The following is a 27,376-nucleotide window of genomic DNA, read 5'->3' as shown; positions in this document are numbered from 1 at the left end:
CCGCCCCCAAACTTTTAAAAACTTGATCTTCTCTGAACTGACTTAGAACCATTGCTCCCTTGTCACTGCTTTCCTAGCAAGAAGCTTCTTTGGTCCTCCTCTCCTAAGGTGTTTTCATAGCAAACTTCTGAATTAAGCTGTGCAGGTGTTGGAACAGGGTCCTTGAGCTGTCCTCTCCCAGGGCAGAGCAGTTGCACACCTCTGGAAGAGCCCAGAGCAGGTTAACCAGAGGGCTGTGTTTTTGAGCCTGCCCCGTTGTTCAGTTTAGGGAGTTGTGTGGCGGTTGCACTAGAAAAGGGATTAGTGCTGGAGCCTTTTTTTTCCTGCAGTTGGTTTCTTCGTGCTGGGAATCTAGACTAGGGACTAGGTTTATTTGAATTTAATTATGCATTTAATGGCAAAGCTGCCAAGAGCTGTCAGGTGTTTTTTTTCTTTATTATATTTCTTATGAATCTAAATAGATTAATATTTGCAAGAAATACTTCCAGACTAATTTTATCAAACAACTTCATTATTGCCATGGGAAATTCAATGCAATTTTAATCTGGGACCAGTTCCACTTTGCAGTCTAGCTAGACTATGAGTTTTAGAGGTAGGCACCGTTCAAGTATTGTGTCTGTGGTGAATATTGTATATGTATATTGTGATGATATGTTGAGCCTGCTGCTGCAACTCTGCACATACTACCTAAGTGTCTATGCTGATATCTTGTGTTTGCAGTTAATTAATTAATAGTTGAGGATAGTGAATAAAATCCTCTCTTTGCTGTGTTACACCATTAAAACCGAGACAGGCAGTGCATACAGGTAAGCAATATAGTGACAGCAGCTGATGAGGACGAGCTACGCGAGAGCTGCAGCTACGTCAGCCCCTCCTTTATTAAAACTTTAGCAGTGAGTTGCTCCCCCCTCAGCAGCCTGAGACAGCAAATGAAGTATGCACATAGCGGACCTGCGTGGCAGTCCTCAAAGCCTGCTGTCAGACTGATTACTTCAAGTGCATTTGAAATCAAGTTCTGTACAGTCAGCCCTAGATCATTTCGCAATCATTTTTCATGTGCCAGTAAGTAAAACCACAGTGAATAATAGAGCTGGTTGAAAATAGGGAAGCTACTCCGTCTTGTAAATCTAAATGGACCTCACCATCTCTTCCCTCTGCCCTTGAGTGCAATGCAATCATGATATAAATAACCGCAGCGATACAGTGAAATTATACAAGGGCTGCTATTGTGAGTGCTGTAGAAATAAGGCTGGCAATACTTGGAGGAGCCGAGATCAGAGCAGAAATAGAGTAGGGGTGGAATTGATTTCCTTTTCCTTTTATCTGTCAGGGGAGAAGGAAAAGAAAACAAGTCCCACTAGGTTTGTAAAAGCTTCAGGGATTTGTCTGTGCCCGTTTGCATGGTGGTGGAGCAGCAGGCACCCACCTGTGGGCTTCTTCTGAGGCTTTTGCTTCCACCTCCTCCTGAAGGAGTGGTGGTGAGCAATAAGCCGCTGGTCTGGAGGTCTGGATGACCTGCGATAGTCAGCACTTGGGAGCACCCGGGACGTGCTCTCGGCCACCCCTGCCGCAGGATGGGGCTGTGGTGTGAGGTGTGGCTGCAGGGCAGCAGGAAGGAGCACGGCACAGCTCGGAGAGCTGCTCCCTCTCCTTTCAGTCCAGAGTTCCAATTCAAACGGTTTCAGGGTGAGGAAACGTGCTCCTTGCTCTCACTCTTTGCTGGCCACCACCAGCCGTCAAGGTCAGTCTGGTCTGCAGTGCAGGGTGGTGGATTTAGCCACCGAGGTCCTCACTGCAAGAGCCCATGGCAGAGGAATGTACCTGGTGCCTAAACTCCCAAACTGGTCCTGTCTCCTGGTCTTTGTACATGCAGACCCCATGGCTCTGCTCCTGCTCACGCTGTGCTCAGGGAGGACGGGGATTTCAGCCAGGTCAGGGCACCTTCAGGGTGAGTCCGGGGGGACAGAGGGAGAAGGTATGGCTTGGTCTTCAGATGGGACCAGAGCCCTGCAGGGATGCAGGGAAATAAGAAACCAATGTTAGACTAGCTGTATTCAACTACTGTGTCAGGAGACATGTTTCCATTTTGTTTTCTGAAGTTTTATCCCTGTTTGTGAAAGAAAATGGCCAGAATTGCTGGGTAGGGAGCACACGAGCTCCTCAAGGATAGGAGGCCCAGAGAAAGAAGTTGCTTTGTGCGATCCCTTCTACATTCAAAACGGTTTCATGTACTTTTGCAACACTGTATCTCCCTGCAGAGTACCTTGAAGTGTTATTTACCCAAGGAAAGCTTACTAGGAGCGTGAGCTTCTGTGCTGGGCTGGAAGAAGCAGATGTGAACGTGGGAGTTGAAAGCCCTTTCCACAACTCTTGTGGGCTTGGAGAAAGGGAGGCATCAAATGGCTCTTCCAGCACTGGGCTGAAAGCATAGCAGACAAGAAAAGGGAGGCTTTCTTTTATCTCACCCCTGCCCACTGCCTAAAGGCCACCATTTGAATCAGTCCCAGATTGAAGAAAAAGTTCTTTCCATGATTTTTTTTTTTTTTTTCCTTATTGGCTCTTGCTCCACCTTTTGTTACATTCAGCTTCTTATTTCTTATCTAGTTCCTTGCATGAATAAGATATGCCACATATTTCCCTGACATGTCTATCTACTATAAATACGCTATCCTTCTGTGGAGAGAGAATATGGAATATATGTGTGTATATATATTCTGTATGCATCTAGAATCCTAAATGCCATTTTTCTAATATTGTGTCTTTAATGGGAATTCACTGATTAGGTGCATAAAAGGCTACAGAAGACGACAGTTTCACTGTGCTCCGTTTTAATACAAAGAGTACTACGGTTGCTAAGAGACTGATACTTCAAGTTTGGTAATCTTCATCCACACTAGATATATTATCTTGGCAAATTGGACTTTCTGAGTTGGCAGCAAATGGAAAAGAGTAACTTTTAAAAATAGAGATAATGTAGATGACGTCAAAGACATCTGGTGTCCTTTTCTAGAAATGTGAGACTGATCTATTTTGCTTATGTGTATAAATCACTCTGCACCCAGTGTGAGGTTCTACTTATGCCTGCATTTGAGTGTGATTTATTAATAAATTCCCTTTATGTTTAAGATATTTAGCCAGCTATATTTTCATTAAATTGGCTTTATGTTTACAACAGATAGTACCTGTCTGCCCTGTGTATCTTGGAGAACCTCAGCTTTGTGCCTCTGTGCAAAGCAGGATCTCATAGTGCCCAGAAACACCCACCAGGCTCCCTCCGCAGTGACTCAGAGCGGACAGTCGTTTAATCACCTTCCTGGTAAATTTGCTTCCTCATCCACGTATGGACCCTGGCGGTGCATACTCAGAGTAGTGTGGCCGCAGAATTTATTACCACCTTGCTAATGGGCTGTGTCTCTCATCCTAATTCCCACCCTGAATTTCTGGGTGAAGAGAAAGGGGAGAGGTGTGTCTGGGCTTAATCGTGCCCTATCATCCCTAATGCATTTTGGTCTCGAGAAGTGCCAGTGCTCCTGAATGGCAAGGAGGCTTTGAATGACAGCTGGAAATCAGCTAGGGACTCTCTTATGCCGTACATAAGAGGCAGTGGAGAAGAAATGAGGGAACCGGAGAAAGAGCCGAAATGGACAGCACCAGGCTGACATGAGACAAAGGGAATAAATTAGAAATGACTCAAAGACAGAGGGTGGGAGGAGGTGGCACCAGGTCACTGGGCAAGAAGGATTACACTTGTGTAGTGGGTGCAAGGGGCAGGAGAGGAGGAGAGCGATGCAGCCCGGCGAAGGAAGGGCACTCCAGGAGTGCAGCCAGGGTGCACCTGAGGAGAGTGATCTAGGGAGGATGAGCAAGAAGAGGCTCAAACATCTGCTGGAGGATTTTCCAGCCATCACCTGTATTCTGGTAGCAACTTTCCTAGGGATTCATCAGGGTGCCAGCACCTGAAGTCACATAGATAAAGCGTAGCTGCCTTTGCCATCTTTGCACTCTGGCTTGCAATGCTGGGGAAGGCTGTTCCCTCACTTCAGGTGTTGCTCTGCTTCCCAGACAGAGATGGATGGCCAGGCGTAAATTATTTCCTCCCAAGTAGAGCATAAGCTGGACTTCTCCATAGTTGGAAGGAACACATTTGAATTTTAATATCAACTCTGAAAGGCAATTGCAGCCTGTGCTCTTGATTATGTGTTCAGGTTATGAGATTTTTATGTTATTTTTAGAAACGTTCATTTGTTCCAAGGACCAGGAGATATACAGAAATGGCCACTGAAATGTGAACATGTGATATATTTTTAAAGTATCAAGTGAACGTAGAGTGAAATGATAATAAAGCCAGGTTACATGGTTTTTCAAGCTTAGACAGTGCACTGTAATTATATGTCAGAAGTCATTCAGGTTTGATATCACGCCAGCTAATTAAACCATCCTCTCTGAAGAGACTTACTGTACTTTCAGCTTTTGCTGTTTCGTTCTCAAGAACAAAAAAACTCTGAAGGCAGCTCTTGTGTTCAGCACTCACATTGGCATTAGTTTGGATGGGAACCAACACATGGGAAATGGGATCAAATTCTCGTCTTGTTTGACTGGTGTAAATGAGGTTCATTTCCACCAAAGGTGATGGAAGAAGAGAAGGGCCATATGCCATCCCATATACTCTGTGTATCTCCTGTCATTCATTTTTAGTGGCTTGTCTCCACTCAAATTTTCCGTGATCCCTGACACATGAATCCCACTGTAGTTGTTGTTTCTCCTGAGTAATCTCCTTGGGTATCTTATCATTATGTTCCTTCCATGTATGCAGCAGGACATAGTTCATAGTGTGGTGAAGGTGGGCAGTGCGGGAAGGAGGCAGTGCAGGCTGCTAGTTAGAGGTGAGGAGCTTGAAGGACCGGCATCTCGGACAGTGAGCTCACCCTGGCAGGGAAGAGAGCAGCTCTTGCAGGCAAGGGAAGGAAGATCTCTTCTCTCTCTATTACCAACATCTCATTCCTCCTTTTGGTGATATTCTTCCTGTATCCTATTAAATGCCTGAAATATTTAATTCATGGCAAAGCAATGTATTAGTAAGAGCCAGAAATGAGGAGCTGCGCTCCCCAGACCACTTGTGGTCTAGTGGATGGTGTCCTGTAGGCTGGCTGAAGGCCGCTGGTGGAAGAGCTGCGGCCGAGAGGAGATGAAGACGTTTCCAAGCCTCCAGAGCTTGCTTTCTGAGGTGTGCAGTTTTAGTGTTCAGTGCACAGACTGACTGCCCTAAAGAAGAGTGGGGTGAGCCAGAAATGAAGTGGGGTGAAGTGCCAAGTTTACTCTTAAAGTTAAAAAATGAAGGCTGTTTCTCAACTAATTCAGCCTTTTCTGGAAATTCTGGTGTCCTCACCCACACATAGGATGCCTCCATGGTGTGTACAGCAGGTACAACCTAACAGCTGTAAGAAGAGCTGGATTTTTGGTCATGGGTACTAAAGTGCCAGGCTCCCAGAAGGAGCACTGGCTCCAGTGAGCACTGGCTGGAAAAAGCAGGCATTGAGCCTGCTCTGCAGTGTAAAATGGACGTTTTAGCCCTAAAAGATGCATATTTTTTTTTAATGTGTTTCACTGCACCAGCCAGAGGAAGCAAACACTTACTGGGACATTATTGCCTGTTGGCACTGGCTTCTTGAAAATTGAAATATCTCAAGACTTAGAGCAGGCTCTACAGAGGGAACAAGCTGCCAACTCCACCATCGTATGGGTACCACTGTCAGATGTGGGGTGGGGAGGTGGGTAGACCCTGGGTATGGCCTGGGAGAATCGCTCTTGGGTCTGATGTGTGAACTTCAGTGTGTTTTTCCCAAAGCTTGTCCCTCAAAGGAGAGAACCAGCTTCATCTTGAACCAGAGGCAGAAATCTTCAGGTTCTCCTTGTCTTACATTTACTGTACCATAGAGGGGCTTCTTGGGCTGCTCCCAGGATTTGGTTAGTAAAGAAACATGACCTGGGGAGGATTTAACAGTCATCTACACCACTGTGAATGGCTTCAGAGAGTCTTAAACCTTGGAGAACCAGAGCAAGGTTACTCTGCCAACTGCTGTCCTCACCCAAACGGATCTGATGATCTGCAAGGAGTAAAATAATTAGGTTGTCTTTTTTGGTGTCCCAGTCAAGCAGTCAGTACTAGCAAAGGGCCCGAATCTCATTTCCCTTCCATCAGGCCAGCGATGTTTCTCTTCATTTCAGCAGAGAAGGAGTTGCCAAACTCATTCCTACTTTTGGGACAGGGAAAAAAAGAGAAAAAATCTTACTGAAAGGTAGAAAATAAATAAATTATTCAACATTATTTAAAATGTCTTTAAAGCTTGTGAGCAAAGAAATCCCTTTTTAAGCTGGATTGTCTGTGCCTGCCTCCAACACATATTTTACAATTGAATTCTCAAGGACTGCTTTCAGGTACACACCACAGAAAAAGTACAGAGATTTATTCTTAGGAATGCTTTATTTTTATGTGCCTTTGATATGTAGAGACTGCAGTTTCATTTAAATAACCAAACAGGAAAGAAATGCAAATATTTCAATCCCCCTCCTGGAATGTTTGGAAGATGCAAGGTTTTTAATACAGCATTTTTCCTGTTTTCTGCAAAAGATAAACATAGTGAAAAGAAACCCAGAAAAATTTCTCCTATACCTATGCTTAAGCACTTTATAAGTAAAAGCTCTCTCTGGATTTGCAGGTGAAACCTTTCACATCTTGAGGGTCCTGAGCAGGTCTCTCCAGATCTCAGTGACCTGACATGCTTCACTTAATCTCCTTCAGAAATGTAAGTCTCCAGATCACTAGAGTAAATTTGTTCATAGCAGTGAGCAGCTTTCAATTATCAATTTACATTTCCAGTGGTGGATTTTTTAAACTGGCTTTACAGCATGTCTGTCTGATTTTTTTGGCTGGAAATTAGACTGGGCATGGCTTGGTTCAGAAAAACCCTGGGGCTGATTGGTGAACTTGTCTCTAGCCAGCACATCCTGGGTGAGGCTTGTGTGGATGCATACCAGACTTTTTTAAGTTAACTTAGCAAGAAATATTCTGAAAATCCCTTTCTTTCTGCTCCCAATTGCAGGGTCTTGGGCCATAAGCCACCCCAGCAGTGCATGAGCTGAAGGAGTACCTCTGGGGTTTTGGACATGATTTGGGAAGGAGATTCGTTTGGGTCTCACCCTGACCCCTGCAGCAACTCCTCTGACTTTGCATAGGGTTGCAGACCTGCTCAAGAGCAAATTTTCAGCTCTTTGATGAGGGTCTTTGGGCGGCCTGAGTAGGCAGAGCTCCCCTTATGGTTTTTGTATGGACAATAGGACAATACTGTATCAGCCAGACAACAGGTTGGTGTTAACAAATGCAGAATAATAGATCATGTCCCATATGCCAGGACATGTGGCTGGATGCTGCCCAGAGATAAAGACCACAGCAATTCCATTCCCTTCCAAAAGATCTTAATACAGTATCAGAATAACTTCTGGTGTTATAGATGTACCTTCAGCCAGAGAGAATGAAAATCTCAGATAATGTAACTCCAGGGCAAAATTCAGATTTATTTAGTGATTTGCAATGGGTTTTCTGCTATCTGCACAAGGAAATACTTTGGAATTGCTAAAAAAAGAGCTGAAGCTATATCAGTTTTGCATATGGGCTGAAAGCATTGCTGTGGCACATTTTGGTGCTTCCTGTCCCTCAACGAGTATGTTCCAATGATGCTTTGCAGTCAGGGTGGGAAAAGCTGTCTCAAATTGCTTTATACTTTGTAAAGCAATAAACTTGGACCAAAAAGCATGGAGGGAGCTGGGGAGCTCAAGCTGATTGTAATTCTTCCGGTGGAAACATTTTCCATCAGAAAAATGCAGATTTGATTACATTCCCTGTTGACAATATCCCTTTCAACTGAAAATAATAGAAGAGCTTCATTTCAGTAATGCTGAAATATTTTGGTTTGAATTTATGATTTAACTTTTTAAAATATTAAATAACATGGCCATGAAATATTGGGACTTCACTGCGGTGAAGCCTTTTCTGGAAACCATTCCTGAACAGGAATGATAGATTAGCTTTGGTTTTGTTACACTGCAAAGCCACCAAAAGAAAAGCAAACTGAAGGGCAGATTATTTCAGTATTTTCCTCACCTTTCTTTCTGCCAGAGTATTTGAAATTAACCCTTTTGATCCATTGTGGCTTGATCACAGCTGCCATAAGGCTGAGGAAGAGGCAGTGCACAGCCGAGCTGCCCAAAGCCCAACCAAGCGCAGGATTGCAATTTACCACCCGGCAGAGCTCACGTTTCGGGCAGTGCCTCTGCCGCATCCCTCCTGCCTCCACCCAGGGTTGCTCCATCGCTGTTCTCTTCCCTTCTCCTGCAATGAGCTCTCACATTTGTCTGCATTACTGAGAGCTTGCAACCTTTGGTTTTATCTGGTCTTCAAAGCAGTCTTCCTTATCTGATGGCAATTCTGAGTCTGTTTGGGTAACTAAGGGAATTTCCAGTGTAATTAATAGGTGTCAGTGGAGGTGGTGGAGCATTGGTGCTGCAGGGTTCAGGTAATGAGGAGCAGGGGATACAGCCTGGCTCTTCTGTAAGGCTGTGACTGGTTTCTCAGGGATTTGTGGACATACGGAGAACACTTTGAGGTGAAAGTGCTCAGCGTAATTCGGAGACTATAGTGATTGTCAGCCAGAGAAGATAAAGAGATACCCATGTTTACTGTGCAACTTGAAGGGAAAATAAGGGGGGAAAATTGGCCCAAAGCAAGGGAAAAAATAAGAATTTAATTCACTGCATTAGAACTTGAGTTTCTGTGCATAAATAGCAGAAATTACAGTTTATCTCTGGCACTCGGACCAAGACAGCATTTCTGGTGTTATTGAGTGCTTCCCAGAAAGTTTCATTTCAAAATAGAGCTAGCTCTGTATTTTTCCTCCTTTTGAGCCAGGATTGTTGTTTGTAGGGTGAAGCTTATATTCCTGAGCCTCTAAATGTTGAAGAGGAAGAACTAGAGAGGGTGCATTAAAATCAGATTTGTTTTGCCGAGCTCCTGTTCACAAGATATGCTCTCAGTGAAGCAATTTATGTGTTATAATCACTTTGGCTTTTAAGGAGAAAAACTGTCTTTTTCTGGGATGGAGTAGATCCTGGGACTTGGGGAACAGAAAATGCATGCAAACAGACAAATTTGAACTGAAAAGCACTAAATCAGAGGTATAGTGTGGTCCTTCCAAGGGACAGTCTCTTACCTTGGGTGGTGATACCAGAGAAATAAGTAGTGGGAATAAATCCCATGGCCAGGTGATAAATCAGCTGAGTGGGAAGGGACTAGGGGGAAGCTGAAGGTGCTGCTCCCGTCCCACCTGGAGGAGTCGATGGAAGAGCAATGAGCAATATCTCACCATGGACTTAGAGGCGTGTGGGCTCATCTCCTAAATCCTGAGCAGCTGCTGACAGGGACCAAGATGCTTCTCTGGCTCTTAGTATAATGATAGTAAGAACATATTAAGTTGGGTTTAATGTGCCACTGGGTAGCCATGTGGAAGTTAATTAAAGGCAGAGGGACTGGGAAAGCAATTGAACTCCAGTAAAACTTACCACAGGTACTACCTGTCCTGACTCGATGGTCATTTTGCGATGGGAAGAAGGATGCCAACTTATCATCTTTGTCAGAGCCAACTCTCTGGATGTTTGAGACACTCGAAACAAATGGGTCTCCGCATAGCTGTTTCGAGGACATTATTCTAAATGGCAGGTATCTACATTTGAATATTGGGCAGTAAATTTCCAACAGAGAGTGCTCAAAGTCTAATTAAGCCACCTTTGCAAAGTCTGGGGAAAGAGCTACAAATGATGGGAGAGGTTATATTTCCTACGCAGTTATTGCCAGGCAAGACTGCAGGCTGAAACTCTCATTTTGGTAAGAAATGTATGGAGACTGTTCTAGCAGTAAATCAGTACAGGATGCAAATTATATATATTAAAAAAAAAAAACCAACAAAAAAAAGATGGGCAGATATTATCTCTTCAACATTAATGTGAGTTGTCCCCAAGCAATCTTGAATCAAATCACTCTCGTTCTCTGAGATGCTCCAGGGTAGGGGCCTAAGCTCATTACCCATTTATATCCAGCAAATGTTTCACTCCTGATGATGAATTGAATATTGATGTCAATAAACTAAATCAGCAGCTCCCAGATATTATAGGTTTATGTCTAGGCAGCATAAAAAAATCTGAAGTTAAACAATTCTCTACATGGCTCAGCTGTTCCCAGGAGAATAGGTACTGTGCAGAGGTTCTCTGAAGTGGTTTAGTGTCATGGGAGGGAAAATGTTTTGTGCCTGCTGTACGTAAAGGATGAGGGAAGGATAAAGATTGTTTCCTAATAAAAAGAACTAGTGAAAGAGGAGATGGAGGTTTCTTTGGAAAACAGTGGAAAACTATTCTGTCTTTATTCACCTTTTTAGTAGCAGGTTCTTAAGTTGTAAACAAAACTTGTAGCATGCATCTTAAATTTATCTGCTTTCATAGTGGTGATCAGCTTTCATTGTTAGTTCTTTTTCTCTTTCTTTTTCTCTTTCTCTTTCCCTTTTTTTCTCTTTCTCTTTCTCTTTGTTTCTTTTTCCTTTTCCTTTTCCTTTTTTTTTTTTTTTTTTTTCTTTTTCTTGTCTGTCAAGAATGAGTAATGAATTTTTACCCTACCTTGAACATCCTGGGTTACACCGCTTCCAGAAAGCCTCATAAAATGCTGGAGTCTGACTGCCCACTTTGGTAACAGTCCCATCACAGAGAACAGAGCTGGAGAGGCCCAAAAGCTCAGCCAGCACAAGGTCCAAGCAAGGGCAGAAGTGGCTTCCAGCAACAGTGTGCAGTGGCTGAGCTGCACCTGCCTGGAGATAAACAAGGTGTGGGCCTCTGGGGCTGTTTTCATGGTATTTTTCAGCAGCAAAATAATCCATGACAGGAGAAGAACAAAAGAAGCACAAGAGGAGAATGTGCAGGTCTTGTAGAACTCTCTGTATTTACCTATATTGCCCCAATCTGTGTGTTTGGAGGTACACATCCCTCCGCTTTCTCTTAGATGGAGGGTTTTGTGTGTGGAATGACTCAAAAGAAAAGTATCTCCTGATGGTTGCATTGAATACCCCACCCAATGTGCCTGCAGGCACACAGGGTCCCACGGGTTGTGCCAGGAGACCAAAATGCCCCTCGGGAACTGGCATGAGGTGCAGTGCTGGCTCCACATCCATCTCCTGCAGAATGAGAGTGATATGCAGTGGAATCTTGCATAAAATGCTGAGACCTTTAAAAAGATGCTTTCCATCCAATGAATAGAAATGAGACATTTGCTTATGCAGCCAACACCCATCCTAATGCTGCTATTTATAATGACTTGTTTGATTGTGGATGCTCAAAAAAAGACTCATGTTATAAACTGTTTGGTTGAGAGAGTGGAACCACAGAACCAAGGATGCAGCAATATATCAGGAGGACCAAAGATCTGAGCAAAGTTTTCAAACAGGGATTGGCAGATGACGAACCTCAGTATGTGATCCCTCATGTAAGAATTAACATGAAATCACCTTGGTTTTATGCTGACTGCTGCAGTATGCCCTGATACACTTGGAGTAAAAATTTTCTTGGCATGCTGAGGAACAGGGACATGAGCTGGAAGATGTCCCTGAAGCCGGTTCCTACTGCTAGAGGTGACTTGGTCACAGAAACCAAAGCTGCCCAGAATGGGTGAAGCCCCATTTTGAAATGCTGCTGTTACTGCTCACCTCTGAAACTTTCTTCTAATTGTCAGGTTAAATTTGCTCATATCCATTTGTTCTTAGACCAATATTGCTCTTCACCAGAAATAACTTTTCTCTGTCCCTGGGATGTCCCCTCCACCTTCCTGCCCTTCTCAGTGCATCACAGATGGAAATCAAAGCACCTCTGTGAGCTGAGCTCTGCTCTTCTCTCACCTGGCAGCCTGGCCATTTGCAACCTCTCCGACCTCCTCCTTGCTTCTTTCATTCTGAGTTCATCCCTCACCACTCAGGACCAGCCTATAACTTTCTCAGGCACCAGAAACTTGATTGTTCTGCATTATTTAATGGTGGGGGCCACAGCACAGCATCTCCAACCCCATGCATCCTTCCATTGGCGTTGGGAGGAGCTGAAGGGGAGCCCTGCTTGTCCCCTGGGTGAAATTCTGACCACAGTAGGGAAATTTATAGGGAAGAATAGAAGTTGCTATTTTGCCAAATTCTTCTGACAGCTGGCTTTCAGCACCACCCTTCCCCGCTGGCTCCATGCGATGCCACAGGGCTCGTGCAATGACACACTGCTCAGCATGTGCCGCCTGCAGAAGGGACACAGCCACATTTTCGGAGCAGCCTTGTGCGAAGGAGTTTGAGTGCTGCTGTCCATGCCAGCCTGCCCTCACAGTAAATATCCTCAGGTATTCCCAATCCAGCCACTGTTGCTTGCACTAGAAGCTTCTATTTAAAAGAGTATCTAGTAGCAGCAGGTAGTCTTTATGTTGTGCATTTAAATGGTAATGGGGTGTTCCCGCAGGTTACTTGGCAAGTATTAAATGTGTTTGGGAACATAACCATAGGAAATGTCATTTCCACAAATCATTTTTTCCTGCAGAAGGGAAAAAAAAAAATCTGCCAAATTATGTATGAAAAAGTCCCTCTAAGGAAAAACAAATGAGACACTTAGCTTTGAGGCAGACCTGTCTGAGCTGAGATACTTTGTGAAGTTGACTAGCAGTGGTTTGCTTTGCCCATTTGGCATAACTGTGTCTATCTGAGCTGCCATAGCACCAAGGCCACTATTAAACCCGGGTGTTTGTGCCCCATTTCCAGCTGCAGCCTTGGTCCTTGCATGTTTTTGGTGATTCTGACAGGACTTGGTGCCTAAGCCTTGGCAAAACGCTGCAGCCGTTCAGGTAGATGCAACTCCAGGTTGCAGCAAAAGAGTTATGATCTGGGGATGCTGAACTGTTTTGCTGAGATTGAGAATAACCAAGTGAAATATTTTGACACTTTCAATTGGAATATGTTGGGGGGTGGGGGGAGGGCAGCGTTTCCATTAGATGAAAAAGGTAGTTATTTTGACACTTAGTTGCAATTTGCAGCAAAAAAACAAGCGTAAGAATAGCAGATGGAGGGATGGAAATTTCCATTTTTTTAAACAGACATAGTAGTTACGAGACTCACTTAACAGTTCACTCAAGGACGTGCTATTTGCAGCTTTTAGATCATTCAGTTTGTACTTTGGTGCCCAAACCTGTAATTAAGTGAATGAGATGACTTGCAAGATTTTGGGTGGTGATATTTCTTCTCTTATCATACTAATGAAAAGAACCATATAGGACTCTGATCGTAATTACTGTGCACTTGGGGTGTGGTAGTTACAGTGTAATTACAAAATTTTCATGATGATATTTATACCCAGTGAGATAACCTGAAACCATCTGCAGCACCCGAGGGTAGCTAGTGGACACCAACGGCTCAGGCTGAATTTATTTCCCGGAGAATCATGATTCATTCTCATTCAGGAAGCAAAACAAAAATAATGATGGTTGCCTCTAGTTACCAGTCAGAGGGAAATCATCTGTAAATAAACCTGCTACTGAACATGGAACAGGGATGAGCCGGGGAAGAGAGCGCAAGGTCAGGCTCCTGCTTGCCCAGGGCGGCCAGGAGTGCAGAGAGGTTTTGCAGGGAAGGGCTGGAGCGGGTGAGATGTGAGCAGGCGGGTGAGGACGTCTTTTTGGGATGCAGATGGAGAGAATTAATGACTTGCTAGGCTGGGTGTCAGGTCCGACTCTGACAGCAGGCTTGTTTGTGCCCTTCAGAAAGGTAATGAAAAAAATTTGTTTCCCCGATTCTTCCTTTCTTTCTTTCTTCCCAGAGGAGGGGGGAGGGTGGTAATTGGATGGTTATATGCTCCATAATAGGGAAGCTGGAAGGTGGAGCTGTTAATGCATAGAAAGAGGGAGAATGAATTAAAAGCAACCCCCCCACCCTCATACACAGCTTTTAAATGCTGAAATAACTCTGAGAAGGGAGTGCTGTGCTCTCGACTCCCATGGAACATAAATCCTCACCTGGGGAAGAACATCAGGCTAAACTTCCCTGAGAAATGTGCCTTCAAACCCAGCTCCCTATAACTGCCTTGGCCCAGCTGACTCTCAGGTGAGGGCCCTTCTGCTCCAAAATTTTGGCCGATTCGCACAGCACTCTTTCCTCCTTGCTGGACTTTTTGTCCCGGGAATTCTTTCCAGCCTTGTATCATTTGGGAGCTTAATTAATGTTGTGACCACTCCCTCTCCGAGATCATTAACAAAGATGTTAGTTAGGGTGAGGCCAGATGCTGATCCCTTCTCTCCCCTTGTTCACTTGAACTATATTCGGTGTTAAGCATCGTGTATGGTCCATCTGACAAAGTCTTTCTCTGCAGTAGCACTGCTTGCTAGTGCTGTTTGAATTAATTGGGGGAATGAGATGCTTTAGTGCTGCTAATAGTCACTGGCTGTCGGGTGAGCACTTTTATGTTGAAATCACCTTGTATAGAGGAGCAGTATCGCTGTTCCCAGGGGCTGGAGAAATGGAGCTGTGGAGAAGAGCGCTCAGGTCCTAGCCTGGGCTCCTTGGAAAGTGATGTTTCCTGAGGCTCAGGCCAGTGCTATCACCAGCAAAATGGGCTACTTTCTGTTCTCTAAAATCTTTCGATGTTTTCTCTTTCTTTTACCTTTCATTGACTAATATAGTTCTGTGTCAACTGCGTAGATTCTGGAGTAAAAGAAGATACTATATAGTGGAAAGGGGAATACATATTAGTATTGCTAACACCCCAGGGGAGGTGTAATCCAAGTATATGTGCTTGGTTGGATGTAGAGGCTCTGCTGCCATCCAGGCTGGGCAAGGAGAAAAGCAGCTGCTGGGACAGCATGGCTTTAATACCTGCACCCTGTTATCTTGACTATTCCTTTTAAAGACAAAACAGGGCTCTGCTTTTCTTGATAAGGGTAAAGTATCCCTATGCAGAGTAGCTTCCAGCAGAAATGGAAGAGGTCTCAAAGTTTCTCCCAAGCCCCAGCAATGTCTTTCTTGAGACTTACTCCATGGATCACATCCACTCCCAGTTCTGAGCCAGGAGCATCAGTTGCCATGGCGACTTCTTTGGGAAAGTCATATGGGGAAAGTGCTGATGTATTTTTAGCTTTGGGTAATGAAATTTAACAGCTGGAAATAAAGGTGAGGGCTAGCCAGGGTGCCACGGGTTCATGGACTGCTGTTTGGGACCAGCTCTTGGGCAGCGCTGGTGGGGATTGCTGGTGGGGCTGTGTTCGGGACAGATGCTCAGGCCTGTGGCTCACACTCTGGGTGCTGTGCCGGACAGCACTCATGAGTATGTTGGAGGAGAAAGAATCACTGTAAAGAAAAGCTGATAAGGAGGTGGCATTACATGTAAAGATAAAGAAGAGGCACTGACGGAGGTCATAGCTGCTTCGTGTACAGTGTGTTCAGCCTATAAATAGCTCTTCAAATATACTTATGCACAAGTGGTATATATAGAGTGATGACTAAAAAAAAGCTCCATTTGGGGTCAGGAGTTGATGGGTGAAGGATGTTTGTGGCTTGGTCAAAAGTTCAGGTTTCTGAGAGATATGGAACAGAGCTGGACCCCAAATGTGTGGGGTTTTCTTCTCTGATGGAGGGTCATAGGTTGCAGTGCTATTAAACGTGCCTTCTAAAATCAGTGCATCTGGAGAGGTTACTCGCTAGATGTTGGCATTCAGATATCCTGCAGCAGAGCCCCTGTACAGATGTAATTTATTCATGTAATTTGGATCAGTCTAACTCACGTGTAAACTTTTCTGAAGGTAGACTCATATTTTATTTTCTAAAATACTTTCTCAGCTCCCTGCAATATTTTTAGTTCTTTCGTCTTCAGCTGTCAAAAGTTTATTTTAAAATTAATTGATTTTGATGTAATATTTACTGCACTTTAGCTTTCAGCACAGCATATGAAAATAGATTTCACTACAGCTGGCAGTGTCTAATGGGATTCATTCCTACTCCAAAGGCTCTTTGCATTATGTACCAATACTTCCAGCCGAGCTTGCTTTGAACAGCCTCACCATCTTTTCGTATCACCGAGCTTACACCAGCTTGGGCTGGCAGGGAGACAAGGTGAAGCATTTAAGTTTAGAGAAGCCACAGCTGATGCGTACCTGAACCCAAAATGTAGATATTATAGATCTGGCCCAATATTCATTGGAAATAATAGGATCTTCCCTTTTTGCATCAGTGGGCTCTTTGGCTGGATTAAAAATTGATCGTATTTCATTATGATAACCACAGTTGCAGTGAAGATTAAGCAGTGGGTCACAGAGGTGCCCTGGCCCTGGCACATCACCAGCGTATTACACACGGTGGAAAGCAGCACACGGGAATTGGAGCAGATTTTGCTAACGTACCGGTGTTGTCAAGGGAGGTGGTGAACTTTGATGTGAGGTGATTTAGAAGCAGCCTTTGAATTGTAAAGCTTTAAATAACCTGTTAGCAAAGACGTCACTGAAACCGTTTCCTGGTGGGTTATGACGCTCCCAGCTTTTTCTTGGGAGGACCAAGGGCCACCCGTTACCTTTCATGTGGCCCTGCTGCAGGGGCTGGTGCCTCCCTTACACCTGGGGAGCAGAGGGCAGAGGGAGGTGACATGCTGGCAGTCCATGGCAGGACCGAGAATATTTTCTTGTCTGAGGCTGAATGCCTGAACTACCCAGAGCTGGCCAAACTTTTTCCACCCAATCTGTTTCCTGATAGAGAATGGAGTATTTTTTAATTAGTTTTCTTTTCCCCAAAAAAACCCTGCTGAGTTTTCTCTCCCACTTCTCCAATGAATGCTTTCACGTGAAGATTAAACTCCTGTGAGCAAAGTTGCAGCAGGCCTCAGCGTGCTGGTTTTTCATATATCCTCATTCCTCCCTCTCCACAGCATGATGCAAAGACTGTATAACCAGAACTAAGAAATCACCACCTCTTTCTCTCCCCGTCTCCAACTAAACGCTTTCAAGTAAACAGGCTCCCAGCTGGCTGAAATGTTAAAATTTCTGTTTGGCATGCGCAACAGTCAGATCTGAGGAGCTTGGTGGTGGGGCTTCGAGTTGAGAGGTCCGTGAGGAGCGGGAAACGCGCAGAGCTGTCGAGGTGTGCGGGGGTCCTTCGGTGTGCTGCACGAGCGGAGAGTGGCTGTTAAAGGCTGGAGGGGGATGTGCCAGAATTAAAAGCAAAACAAAGTCAGATGTCAGAAGCTGAGCCAGGCTGAGGGAGAATGATGGAAGTGATTCCTTTGATGCCATCAGCATTTTTATTGATCTGAGGCTGTTTATTGCTGTAAAACAGTCATACATTAGAGAAAATCTGTGAAGAGGAGTGAGAAATGGAAATTGCCCGGGTATGGTTTAAAAGATGTACATCCGCATTTATCAGACAAAGGAGAACCTGTGCATCCAGGCTCTGGCTGCAGAGCTCCATACCCTGCAGAGGAGGCGGTTTTGTTGGAAAAAATTAGAGCTTGGTCTGCCCGTGCGACATAAAGTAAATCTGCTTTGCAGACTTGCTGAGGGGCTTGGAGAAGGGCTGCTGGAGAAGGCCCTGGAGCTGGGATTTGCCGTGCAGCCGTATGCAGGGAAACTTTACTGTAGATCAGGATGGTTCACCCACAGCAGTCCGGGGCAGATGCTGCAGAAAGAAATGGAGTTCAATGTGTAATGAATAAATAATTTTGCAATGATATTTAGCGCAGAAAATAGGCAGCATGAGTGTGGATGCTGTTGTATTTATCTGCCTGCATACAGAGGCATGCATGCATGACTGCATACACATAAGTATGTATGTGTGTATGAACATATCACGATTACACTGACTTGAAATGATCAAATATGCATCATTAACATTAGAAAAGGCGATATATGCTGCTTCTGTGTCCCATGTGTGCAGATGCATTGACCAGGGAGTCCTCCACCATAACAACTCCCCTCTTCTTCCTTCTCGTTTACAGAAATCCGTGAAGCTTTCCGGGTGCTGGACAGGGATGGGAATGGCTTTATATCCAAGCAGGAGCTGGGCATGGCAATGCGCTCCTTGGGATACATGCCCAGTGAGGTGGAGCTGGCGATTATCATGCAACGCCTTGACATGGACGGTAAGTCCTCGCTGTTGGTTCTTCTCTGTTACTGGCGGAGGGGGCCTTTCCCAGTGCATTGCAGCCCATGGTTTTGGCTCAAATAATTTACAGTCACCAAGGAAGGTCTGGAGAGGAAGCTGTGAAACTTTGCCTTTCACCGCAGCAAGGAACAGTCAGATGACTGTGAGCTATCAACCTCCCGTAGATAAACCTGCCTCTCGGGCAACCCACGCAAGGGAGATGGAGCATCTTTTATTTCACCAGCTGATACAGCTGGGTGAAGACAGGCCAGCTCTTGCAACCTTTCTCTGCAAAGTTGTAAGTGGTCTTTTGCAAGGCTGTTGTAACCTTTCTCTTTGCATTGCTGGGCAGCATCTGGCCCAGTGACGCTTACTGGGACATGACCTGAACGCCCAACCAAGCAGAGCTGCTTGGTCCTGTGGCCTCACCGCTCCTTGAAAGTAAAAGATGCTGTCGATGGGAGCTGTGCTGTGTTGTAATGAAGCGTTGATGGTTTTTGAAGGAGAAGTTGAGATGGGTGGAATAATTCTGAGCAAACTCCTGCTGTGAGAGCTCGTCGAACGATTACGAAGAGGTAATAAAAGAAACAGAACCCACCATTAACAGGAAGAGAGAAATGCAGGATCAGGATGCTGGAGCCAGGGGGGACTTCTTAACTGCTGCAAAGCTACAATCAGAGCTGATCACAATGAGCAGACTGTCTTTAAAATGTCCTTGGTCAGAGCAGGAAGGGAGATTTTTCCTGATGCCTGAAATGTGCAGGGAAGCTGGGGTGCGGATCCGACCTTCTTCCACCCTTCTGCAGGAGGGTGGAAACAGCATGCAAAGTTAGATGAAATCATACCAAACCAGAGCTCTGGATGTAGCCCTGGTCTGAAGGAGGATGCTTGGCAAGTCGACGTGATGCCAGCATCCCTGGGGAGACTGCTGAGAGCAGAGACCATGGGAGATCGTGGCAGCAGGAGTGAAGGTCTCCTGCCTCCCTGGGGATATCAGAGTTGAATACCCCCATGAGATGCACGGTACAACTATATTCATCAGGCCAGGGGAAGTGGGGAAGAGGCTGTCAGCCTGCTCAAGTGTGTTCAGCATCTCCCATAGACAGGGAGACAAAGTAATGCAAAACCTGGTGGATAGAGAAGATTGTTGGTGAAATGATCTCATTCCTAAAAGAAAAGAAAAAAAATAAATCCGTCACATATAAAAGCATTTTCTCAAAAAATTATTGTTTGCACCTAGTTATGTTCTGCTGGCCTTTCCTAGCAGACAAGGTGATTTCTCTTTAGGTTTTGCAAAGGCCAGACTCAGCATGGTGCCAATTCATGGGGTCTTTTACCGAAACTCTGCTCGTTTTTGGAAAGAGTGCTGTGGACTTGGCTTCCAGTTTTGATTCATCTCCAGTTATTCCCTGACTCTCGGTCTCACAGGCTTGAGACTTTGGCACTCCTTCCCATACACTCCTAGTGTGCAGGGACCTGTAATCAGAGAGGTGGAGTTAAAATGTGGAGTAATGGGCTGCAGATGGAAGGTGCTAAATTCCTGTTTGAGACTTTTCAGAAAGCTGGATGTGTTTTCTGCAGAGATGGGAGGTGATCTTCCATCTCTTCCAGCTCAACAGTTCCCACAGCTCAAAAGCTACAGTCTGCTTGTGCTGGGTGTTTTTATTGTTGTTATGTCTCAGTTGCCTGTTGGTGCAGTATTTTGAGAAGAGGGTTTGGGGGCTGGACAAAAGTCTGTGCTGTGTGAAGGTCAAATGGTCCATACCTTAAAAAAAGGCAGGGTAATGAGAAATTCCTTAGGCATTGAGCAAATAAGGGAATATTATGTGAAAGATTTACCTTGCCTGCAAATTGAATTAATGCTATATGGCTTGAATTAATATTGAATGGCTTATGGCTACTTTTTCTCCATAGGATTGTCTTAATTCTTTTCTGGGATTTAACTTGAAATATGTAGTGAGGACCAGTAATAGCTTCCTCCTTCCTCTCCCACTGTGCATGAGCATCATTCGGTAGCAGGGCTTGAACCCAGTGAGCTCCCGTGGATGTTAGTCATGCCCTGCACTCCCAGGGACAGCCTTACCCTCCTTCCCATATACTCCTGTTGAGGGTTGCTGAATTTTTCCAAGGCTTTGGCCTAGCATCAGGTGGGTGGGAAGGTCAGCTGAATGAACAGTCACATTCAAGAACGAGTCCCCTGTGGTCAGGAAAGCCAGGGGGGAAGCAGTAATCCTCCTGCGCATCTCCTGGCACCTGACATGAATTATGATGTGACGGCAGGTAGCGTAGCCAGACGTCCATTTCTCCACGCAAGGCTGCTGCCAGTGTCTGCTAATAATGAGGTAATACAATTGGCAGTGGTTTATATTTAATCTGAACCAGCCTGAACAGACCTAGTGCAAACATACGGTTTTCATCAGAAATTACCTTGGGAGTGCATTCGCATTGCAGGATGGCAGAGTAGCTGTATCTGCCATGGCTTATTTAACTGATGGGCTTCAAATAATGAGCAACTGGAGCTGGTCTGAATTTGTTCTTCATTGCAAACCCTGTTTTCTGTAGGGATATGGAGGGAGGCTCAGCCCTTTCTAGGTCAGGCTGAGGAGACATTCACACTGTGGGAGCAGGATTGCTAGGTTGGACAAAACATGTTTTAAGAGGAGCATATTCAAAGTATGCTGGAGTGGTTTTGTGGCTAAGCATAAACTGATATGACAAGAGCATTTCACACCTGTATGTCACCTTCTGCCACAAAGGATCTCACCGAGCTCAGTGAATAACGCAGGCATCAACTCCAGAGACGCCCAAGGACAGTTGCTTCTGGGGCTGTAGCGTGCAGCTGTTCAGTAACACAAAATGAGCCTCCAAATCAGAGCAAAAATGAAGGTGCATTTCATAATTCATTGCATTTGAAGGAAAAGTGTAGTTAGTTAGAAAATGCTGCTTGAACTTAAGTGAAAATGGCAATTGCACAGATTGGATTTTGCCCAAGAACTCTTCACAAGTGTCGTATCGCTTTTAATGCCTCCATGGCTCTTGAGTGCTACCATCAGTCTTCCTTCACAGGTGACATGCCAGCAGCCCTGGCATTGACAGAGTGGAAATGAGTGCAATGAGTGGGTTTGCCTGCAGAGCATGTCATGGGGTGATGCTGAGGATGCTCAAGAGCTTCCAAATGTCCTCCAGGGCTCAGAGCAACAGGAGGGGACTCCTGCCTGTCGGGATCGTAAGAATGCAGATTGTCCCATGCCATGAAGCCCACAGCACACAGAGTTACTTATCTACTGGGCTTTGGTGCCATGGCACAGCAATGCTGCTGCAGGGCTGGGGAAGAGAGAGAGAAGTTTAGCCAAGAAACAGTAAAATGGGACCGCAGGATGGCTTGGGGCTGTCCAACGGAGGAAAATATTTTTTCCTGCATACAGGCAAATGCAAACTCACAGCAAATCCTATGTTGAGAAGCATCAAAAACCACCTTCCCACCCCAGAAATGGCTGTCATATTTCCAAGAGGCTGACTGCATGGTTGCCCATTGACTTGGCTTTTTTTACCCCAACAGCTGAGGCAAGTTTGGGCTGTGGGGGCGGGAGATGTTTTGTTCACGTGCTGGGGCAGGGGGTGAGTAGTGGGAACTGGTAGTGGCAGGTGGGAAGCCCTTAGCCTTGGCTATGCCTTGTCCTGAGGATGCGTCACAGCTCTGCAAAGGACCATGCTCCCAGCTACATCCGACCCCTTAACACAGCTTTGCTGAATGCGCTTATTTCTAGTGAATATCTAAGTCTTGCCAGTCCTCGCTGAAAGAAGGCAAGCATCAGAGGCTGGAGTATCCACTGCATTTCCTACAGATGCCTTCGCCACGTTTTCTTCCAAGTTGCTCTGCTGTTCTGCAGGTGAAGAGGAATGCAGCCGCTACAGAGGGAAATATTATAGTTGGCATAAAAAACTGAATCAGGGAGAAAAATGAGAATCTACCTGGAATATTTCAAGGTCTCAAGAGAAATCATATAAAACATCAGAAACACCCTTTTATGAACTACTGGAAGATGCTATGGCATTTCTGTGATGGGGGAGATGAAAATACCAAAGTAGAACAGAGGGAAAAGGGATTTTCTGTGCAAAAATGCCTCTTTTGAGGTTGGGAGGTGAGGAATGGTGGTTCCGTCACAGCCAGAGCACAAGATTCACATTAGGCCAAAGCTTTGCTTACATCTTGATAGAAGTGGTGCGTGACTGTATGCCAGCAGAAGGTTGTTCAATATAGCTGGGCATCTATCCAGTGTGCTGTGCCTTATAGGGACATATTGTTTGCTTTTGGTCTGGAAATAGAGGTCAAATGTTACCTTAGTTTATACCCTTGACTTGCTTTATCCTTAGACATAATTAGGTATTGCATGAACGTAAACATTGCAGATTATGAGAGGTGCATACATATCTGTCTGCAATCTGGAGAATGACCTGAAATGTTCTGCCAGTATGTGGAAAGTAAAATATTTTATATATTTATGTGCTGGAAAAGAAATTATTTGTAAATTCTTCCAATTGGCAGTAATGCTAATAAAAACGCAGAGAAATGGCACATTAAATGTGTTGCCTTATCTGGGATGCCTACTCTTTAAGCAGACTTTTGCAATAAAATAGATGAATGTGTGACTTAAGTGTCAAACTGTTTCATTGCAACATAAGACACTTTTATCTGAGGAATAAAATAAGCACTCAGTGTACTAATTAGAGGAGCAGCTGGTTTTCAGTACCCTGAAAAAATAACTTCAGGCTAACATGAGAGGGGGAAAAAACCCCAGGCGTGTCAAATTGTTTATTATAGTACAAATAGGAAATACTTTGATCAAGCAAAAGATGAGCTGATTTCATCAGTGTACAAGCAAGCTACCTGTTACCTTTTATCACATTATGTAATGCTTCAGCAGTAGTAGCTATGACATCCTTATAAGCAATAAAAAACAGGGGAAAGAAATCCCAATTTTAAATTCTGCATATTCCCAAGCTGCTTTGCAGTGGCTCTTTGTGGAGCAGGGAATTGAAGGGGGGTTGGCGGGGAACAGTAAGCTATTCACTGTGAACCTGGCAAAAAAATTTTTGAAGATCTGCAGCTCTCCCAGGTGGCGCTTCTGAGGTTCATCCAGCTTTGGGCAGCCCCACGGTTGCAATGGGCTTCTGCAGATTTATTGTCTTCTTATGCCTTGCATGCAGAAGTTGTGCTCAGGTGCTGCTCGATACAGTGAGGCATACACACACTTGCTGTGATCCCCTTTGGAAAGGGAATAAATGACAGTGACATAACTGCATGGCATCAAGGGATGGTGTCAGTACACTGCCTCCCTAAAAGTCAGTTCTCCAAGCTGTCGTACTGCTGTTGGATCAGGGTTTGTACATAGACGTTGCTTTGGTTTGCTTGCACTTGCTTCCCTGCATGAGAGAAGGGACAGCAAATTTGGGTGCTCCACTGGCTGGAGCATGTACGCTGTGTCACAGGGATGGGAATGACCAAAGGACATGGACTGGGACATCTGGAGAGAGAATAAATCTCTCTTCTAAAAATTAAGTGTTGAGCTTTCACCTGTGGCCTGCAGAAGGTGAGTTCCTTGCTCTTAGACCATGGCCAAATGTTTGCTTCTGTCCAGATCAGCTTGCACTGCCCTTTGTGGGACACTGGTGACATTCAGGAGCTGAAAAGATTTTATCTTTCTTTTGCCTCTCCCTCCCTTCTTTTCTTTGTTTGGGTTGGGTGTCATGTGTGTCCGTGTCATTCCCCACCCCTGCCCCTCCGCCTTTACTGCCATGGATAATTCCTTGTGTTTCAACATGAAACTGTGTAAAATAGCCCAGGCTGCTGGAGATAGACCAGAAACAGTTTCTGTGTTTAAAATGCAGAGTTAATAGGAAAAGTAAGGACAGGTTGTTGCAGACTTTAGGTTTGTCCTCTGTGCTCAGAGGCCTCTGATTTTTTATGTGTGAGAAATGACCTAGCATCGTTTCGGCGTGGTTGTCTTTTAAAGTGTTACTGAGCTGAGAAACTTGGTCCGTGAGATAGATATGATGAGACTTGTCTTTATTTATAGAGGCCACTTTCTTCGTGTCTGCTCTGATTTGTAAAATGGAGATTATCATATTATGTGTTCTCGCTGCAAAGAATGAAGAGTAATGATTGCTGCTGGTGAAGCTAGTCAGATTTGCAGCTCAGTACCAGGAAGAGGTTCATAAGTAATACCAAATTCTGTCTTCGATGCAGTGCCTGGATGGCTGAGTGCAGCCGTGTTGAATAGACAGGACAAGTGGTAACACTGAATTGCAATTCCCCCCCTGAAACCTGTCCACCCTCTGCTTCAATGGGGCAGAGTCCTCTGCAAAACACAATGTGCAATCTGTGATCTGTCCCATGCAGGCATGCCTTGTAATTTGTTTGCATCCTTGTTTAATTTTATTTATTCCTTAAAATGCAGTATTCCTGGTATTATAATTTTGGTTTCACAGAAGGCGTATGCCACAGGGAACATGCATATTCCTCTATTTTAATAAGCCTGTGACTTGCTGGTCATCTCAAAGTTGTGCCGAACCGTCTGATAGCTGCCACGATGCATGCAGAGCTCTCCTGATATTCCCGGGGCCTGGGAAGCAAAAATAATTAAAATCCTGGGTAGCTGGGATGTGATTCTGCTCCTCGAGATCCATTTGACAAAGAGATCAACTGGTTACAACTTGCGAGTTACAAGGATTCTGCAAAGATCTGCAAAATGAGCAGTCTTGGTTTTATGTGCCAGGTGCCTTTGCACAGGGGAGGCGGTCTTGGGGGACAGGGGGGGTTTTGTAGCAGCCGTGCTGGAGGCAAGCCACGCTCAGCAGGCTCTGCAGTGCCTTTCCCTGCAGGATGGCTGGTCACCGGGACGGTAATTGGGGCGTCCTGTGGCTTCCCAGGGCTGGTGTGAAGCTGGCACGCTGCTTGGCAGGTGTCTGATGGATTTTTTTTTTTTTTTTTTTTTTTTACTGCAGTAAACTCACTGTTTTTGTTGGACTTTTCTTCCAGCCAAGTGCTAACAGCATCCTGCTTGTTTTAGTGCTTGTGGTAGAACGTGGGACACATCACTCCTGGTGCCGCAAAGGCAGAGCCCCCAGTCCTCTTCAATCACTGTCTTGCAGGTCAGCTCCTGGACAGACTCCCCTCGGGCAAACATGGGGAGTTAATAGATCTTTTTTTTAATGGGGAAGCAAACAAGTCCTCTGCAGCCGTTTCCTCTTCCTTGCAAGATGAGCCAACTGGCTGTCAAAATGAGTAACTCTCAAGGTCCTTTTCTCAGTGTCGGATGGATGCGCCCCCGGCTCTAACTTTCTGGGCTCTGTTCGAGCCTTTCAGACCCCATGGAAATTTCCTTCTCCAGGAACATGTGTCTGTACAATTTGCTAATCTTTTATGTGCAGTTGTCGTTGAATCAGAGCAGCCAGCTCCACACAGCCGCTTCTGAAACCACAGGACATGGAGGTGCCCTTAAGAGACAGAGAGGGCTCCAGTGGAGATGTTTCACCCTTTCCCTCAGCTCAGTGAAGTTTTTCCTCCAAGAAGCCACTAAAGCTCTGGGAAGTGTGGCAGAACTGGCGAACAGTAAAAAAGTGGCTGATGGATATGCCCCCACTGCTCCCAAGGAGCAAGAGAAATGAGAAATGGTATTTTTTACGTGTATGCCTCATTAGGGAGTATCAGAGACCCTCTGCAGATGGCTCTGGGGCAGAAACTACCAAGGGAATGCAAAAGGGACTCTTTGGAAATAGGAGATGCTCGTTGTCATCTTTCTCCATCCTGGGGACTGGTTGCATGTCCCGTGCCCGTGGATCACCGCGTAGGCAGGCAGCGGAGGTCTGGCACCCAGCTCTGCTGGCAGCCTCCCTTCTGGTAACGTTCGGGAAGGCGATGCTCTGTGCTTCCATTTTCCCACCGCAAAACAGCTGTGTCACCATTGTAGTGGAGCTTTCTCTCTTCGTTTCAGCCAATTTCATGGATGTCTATAATTAAAACTGTTTTCAAAGTCAAAAGTTTTGTGAAAGACTTTCCCTAGTTCTCGTTGAAGTTATGGATGGAGGCTGTAATTAGGCAGAAATTCTGTGGGTCGTGCTGGGGAAAGGGTCGGGCTGGTGATCAGGCTGTTCTCCTCTGACCTTAAAATCTCTGAAACCAAAATACTCATCTGGGAAATATCCTGTGGCTGGAGCTTTACTGGGCACATCCTCCACATCATTTCAAGGCACAGCAGCACCAGCCTTCACCAGACTGTATTATTACCGCACAGGTTACTTTATGCGTGCAAACAATGACACAGACCGGGACAGAGAGTCACTGCAGCTAGCTATTAAGAGAATAAAAATAAACAGGAGTGTTGTGTGCGCCTGGGACCCAAGCTGCAAAAGACTAGCTCATTAACTTTAAATATATCACCTAGCTGCACTCTGGAGGTCAAACTCGAGGAAAAAAAAGTGTGAATACTTATCAGTCTACACACAGCAGATCCTCATCTCAGTTTAAATGTGTGCTTCATTTTAATGCCATGACAAGAAAGTTTTAAGGAGGAGGGAGAACCGGATTATCATGAGACTGGCCTGGGAAAAGACTTATATAGGAAGCAGGCAGGCCAGATTATCCAGGCTCCCAGTTCAAGGCACAAGGCTCTGAAAACCAGGTGTAAGTCTCTGTTCTGCCCTTGGGTATAGGTGATGCAGTCCATGCATTGTTTCCCCTCTCTCTTTTTCTTTCCCTCTCCCGGCTCTGTCTTTCTCCAGCCCAATGAATATTTAATTACATCCTCCAAGGGAGCCACGCCAACAGGAGACTTCTGGACAGGCAGCGGTCGACTGAAGGCTGAGGGTCGGGGCTCTCCCATGGGATCGAGGGTGAGATGGGTTCACACTGCTGCTCCTCTGAGCATTTAATTATTTCTTCAAAACAGAAGAGCTCTGGCAGGAGACTTTGCAAGAGCCCACGTGCAGGCTGCTGCTGCTACCTGGGACGTGGGGATTTGCCATCCCAGCTCAGCCCAATCCCTCTCTCCTCTTCCAGGTCCTGCATCGTTTGGGGGTGGTCTGCTGCACTTTCCCTGCCCAGCACATCCAACCTGGGTAAACCACTGCTGATGGTATATCCTGTGGGA

The 27,376-nt window shown here is 45.3% G+C and overlaps 1 protein-coding gene across 4 annotated transcripts in view; it reads left to right on the top strand.

Moving 5' to 3' along the window:
- The window catches only part of CALN1 (calneuron 1), a 129,116-nt gene that overhangs the window by 35,131 nt on the left and 66,609 nt on the right, over nucleotides 1-27,376 (top strand). For all 4 annotated transcript variants that reach the window (XR_007506431.1, XR_007506430.1, XM_049803800.1 and 1 more), the window contains exon 3: nucleotides 18,082-18,225. Coding sequence is in view for 2 of the 4 variants with exons in the window: in XM_049803800.1 (XP_049659757.1) it covers nucleotides 18,082-18,225 (144 nt within the window). In the remaining 2 variants the exon portion in view is untranslated. The remainder of the gene's footprint in view (nucleotides 1-18,081; nucleotides 18,226-27,376) is intronic.

Source organism: Accipiter gentilis, chromosome 6 (assembly GCF_929443795.1).
Source record: "Accipiter gentilis chromosome 6, bAccGen1.1, whole genome shotgun sequence".
NCBI classification, from domain to species: Eukaryota; Metazoa; Chordata; class Aves; order Accipitriformes; family Accipitridae; genus Astur; species Astur gentilis.
This window is presented reverse-complemented; position numbering and strand designations above follow the sequence as displayed.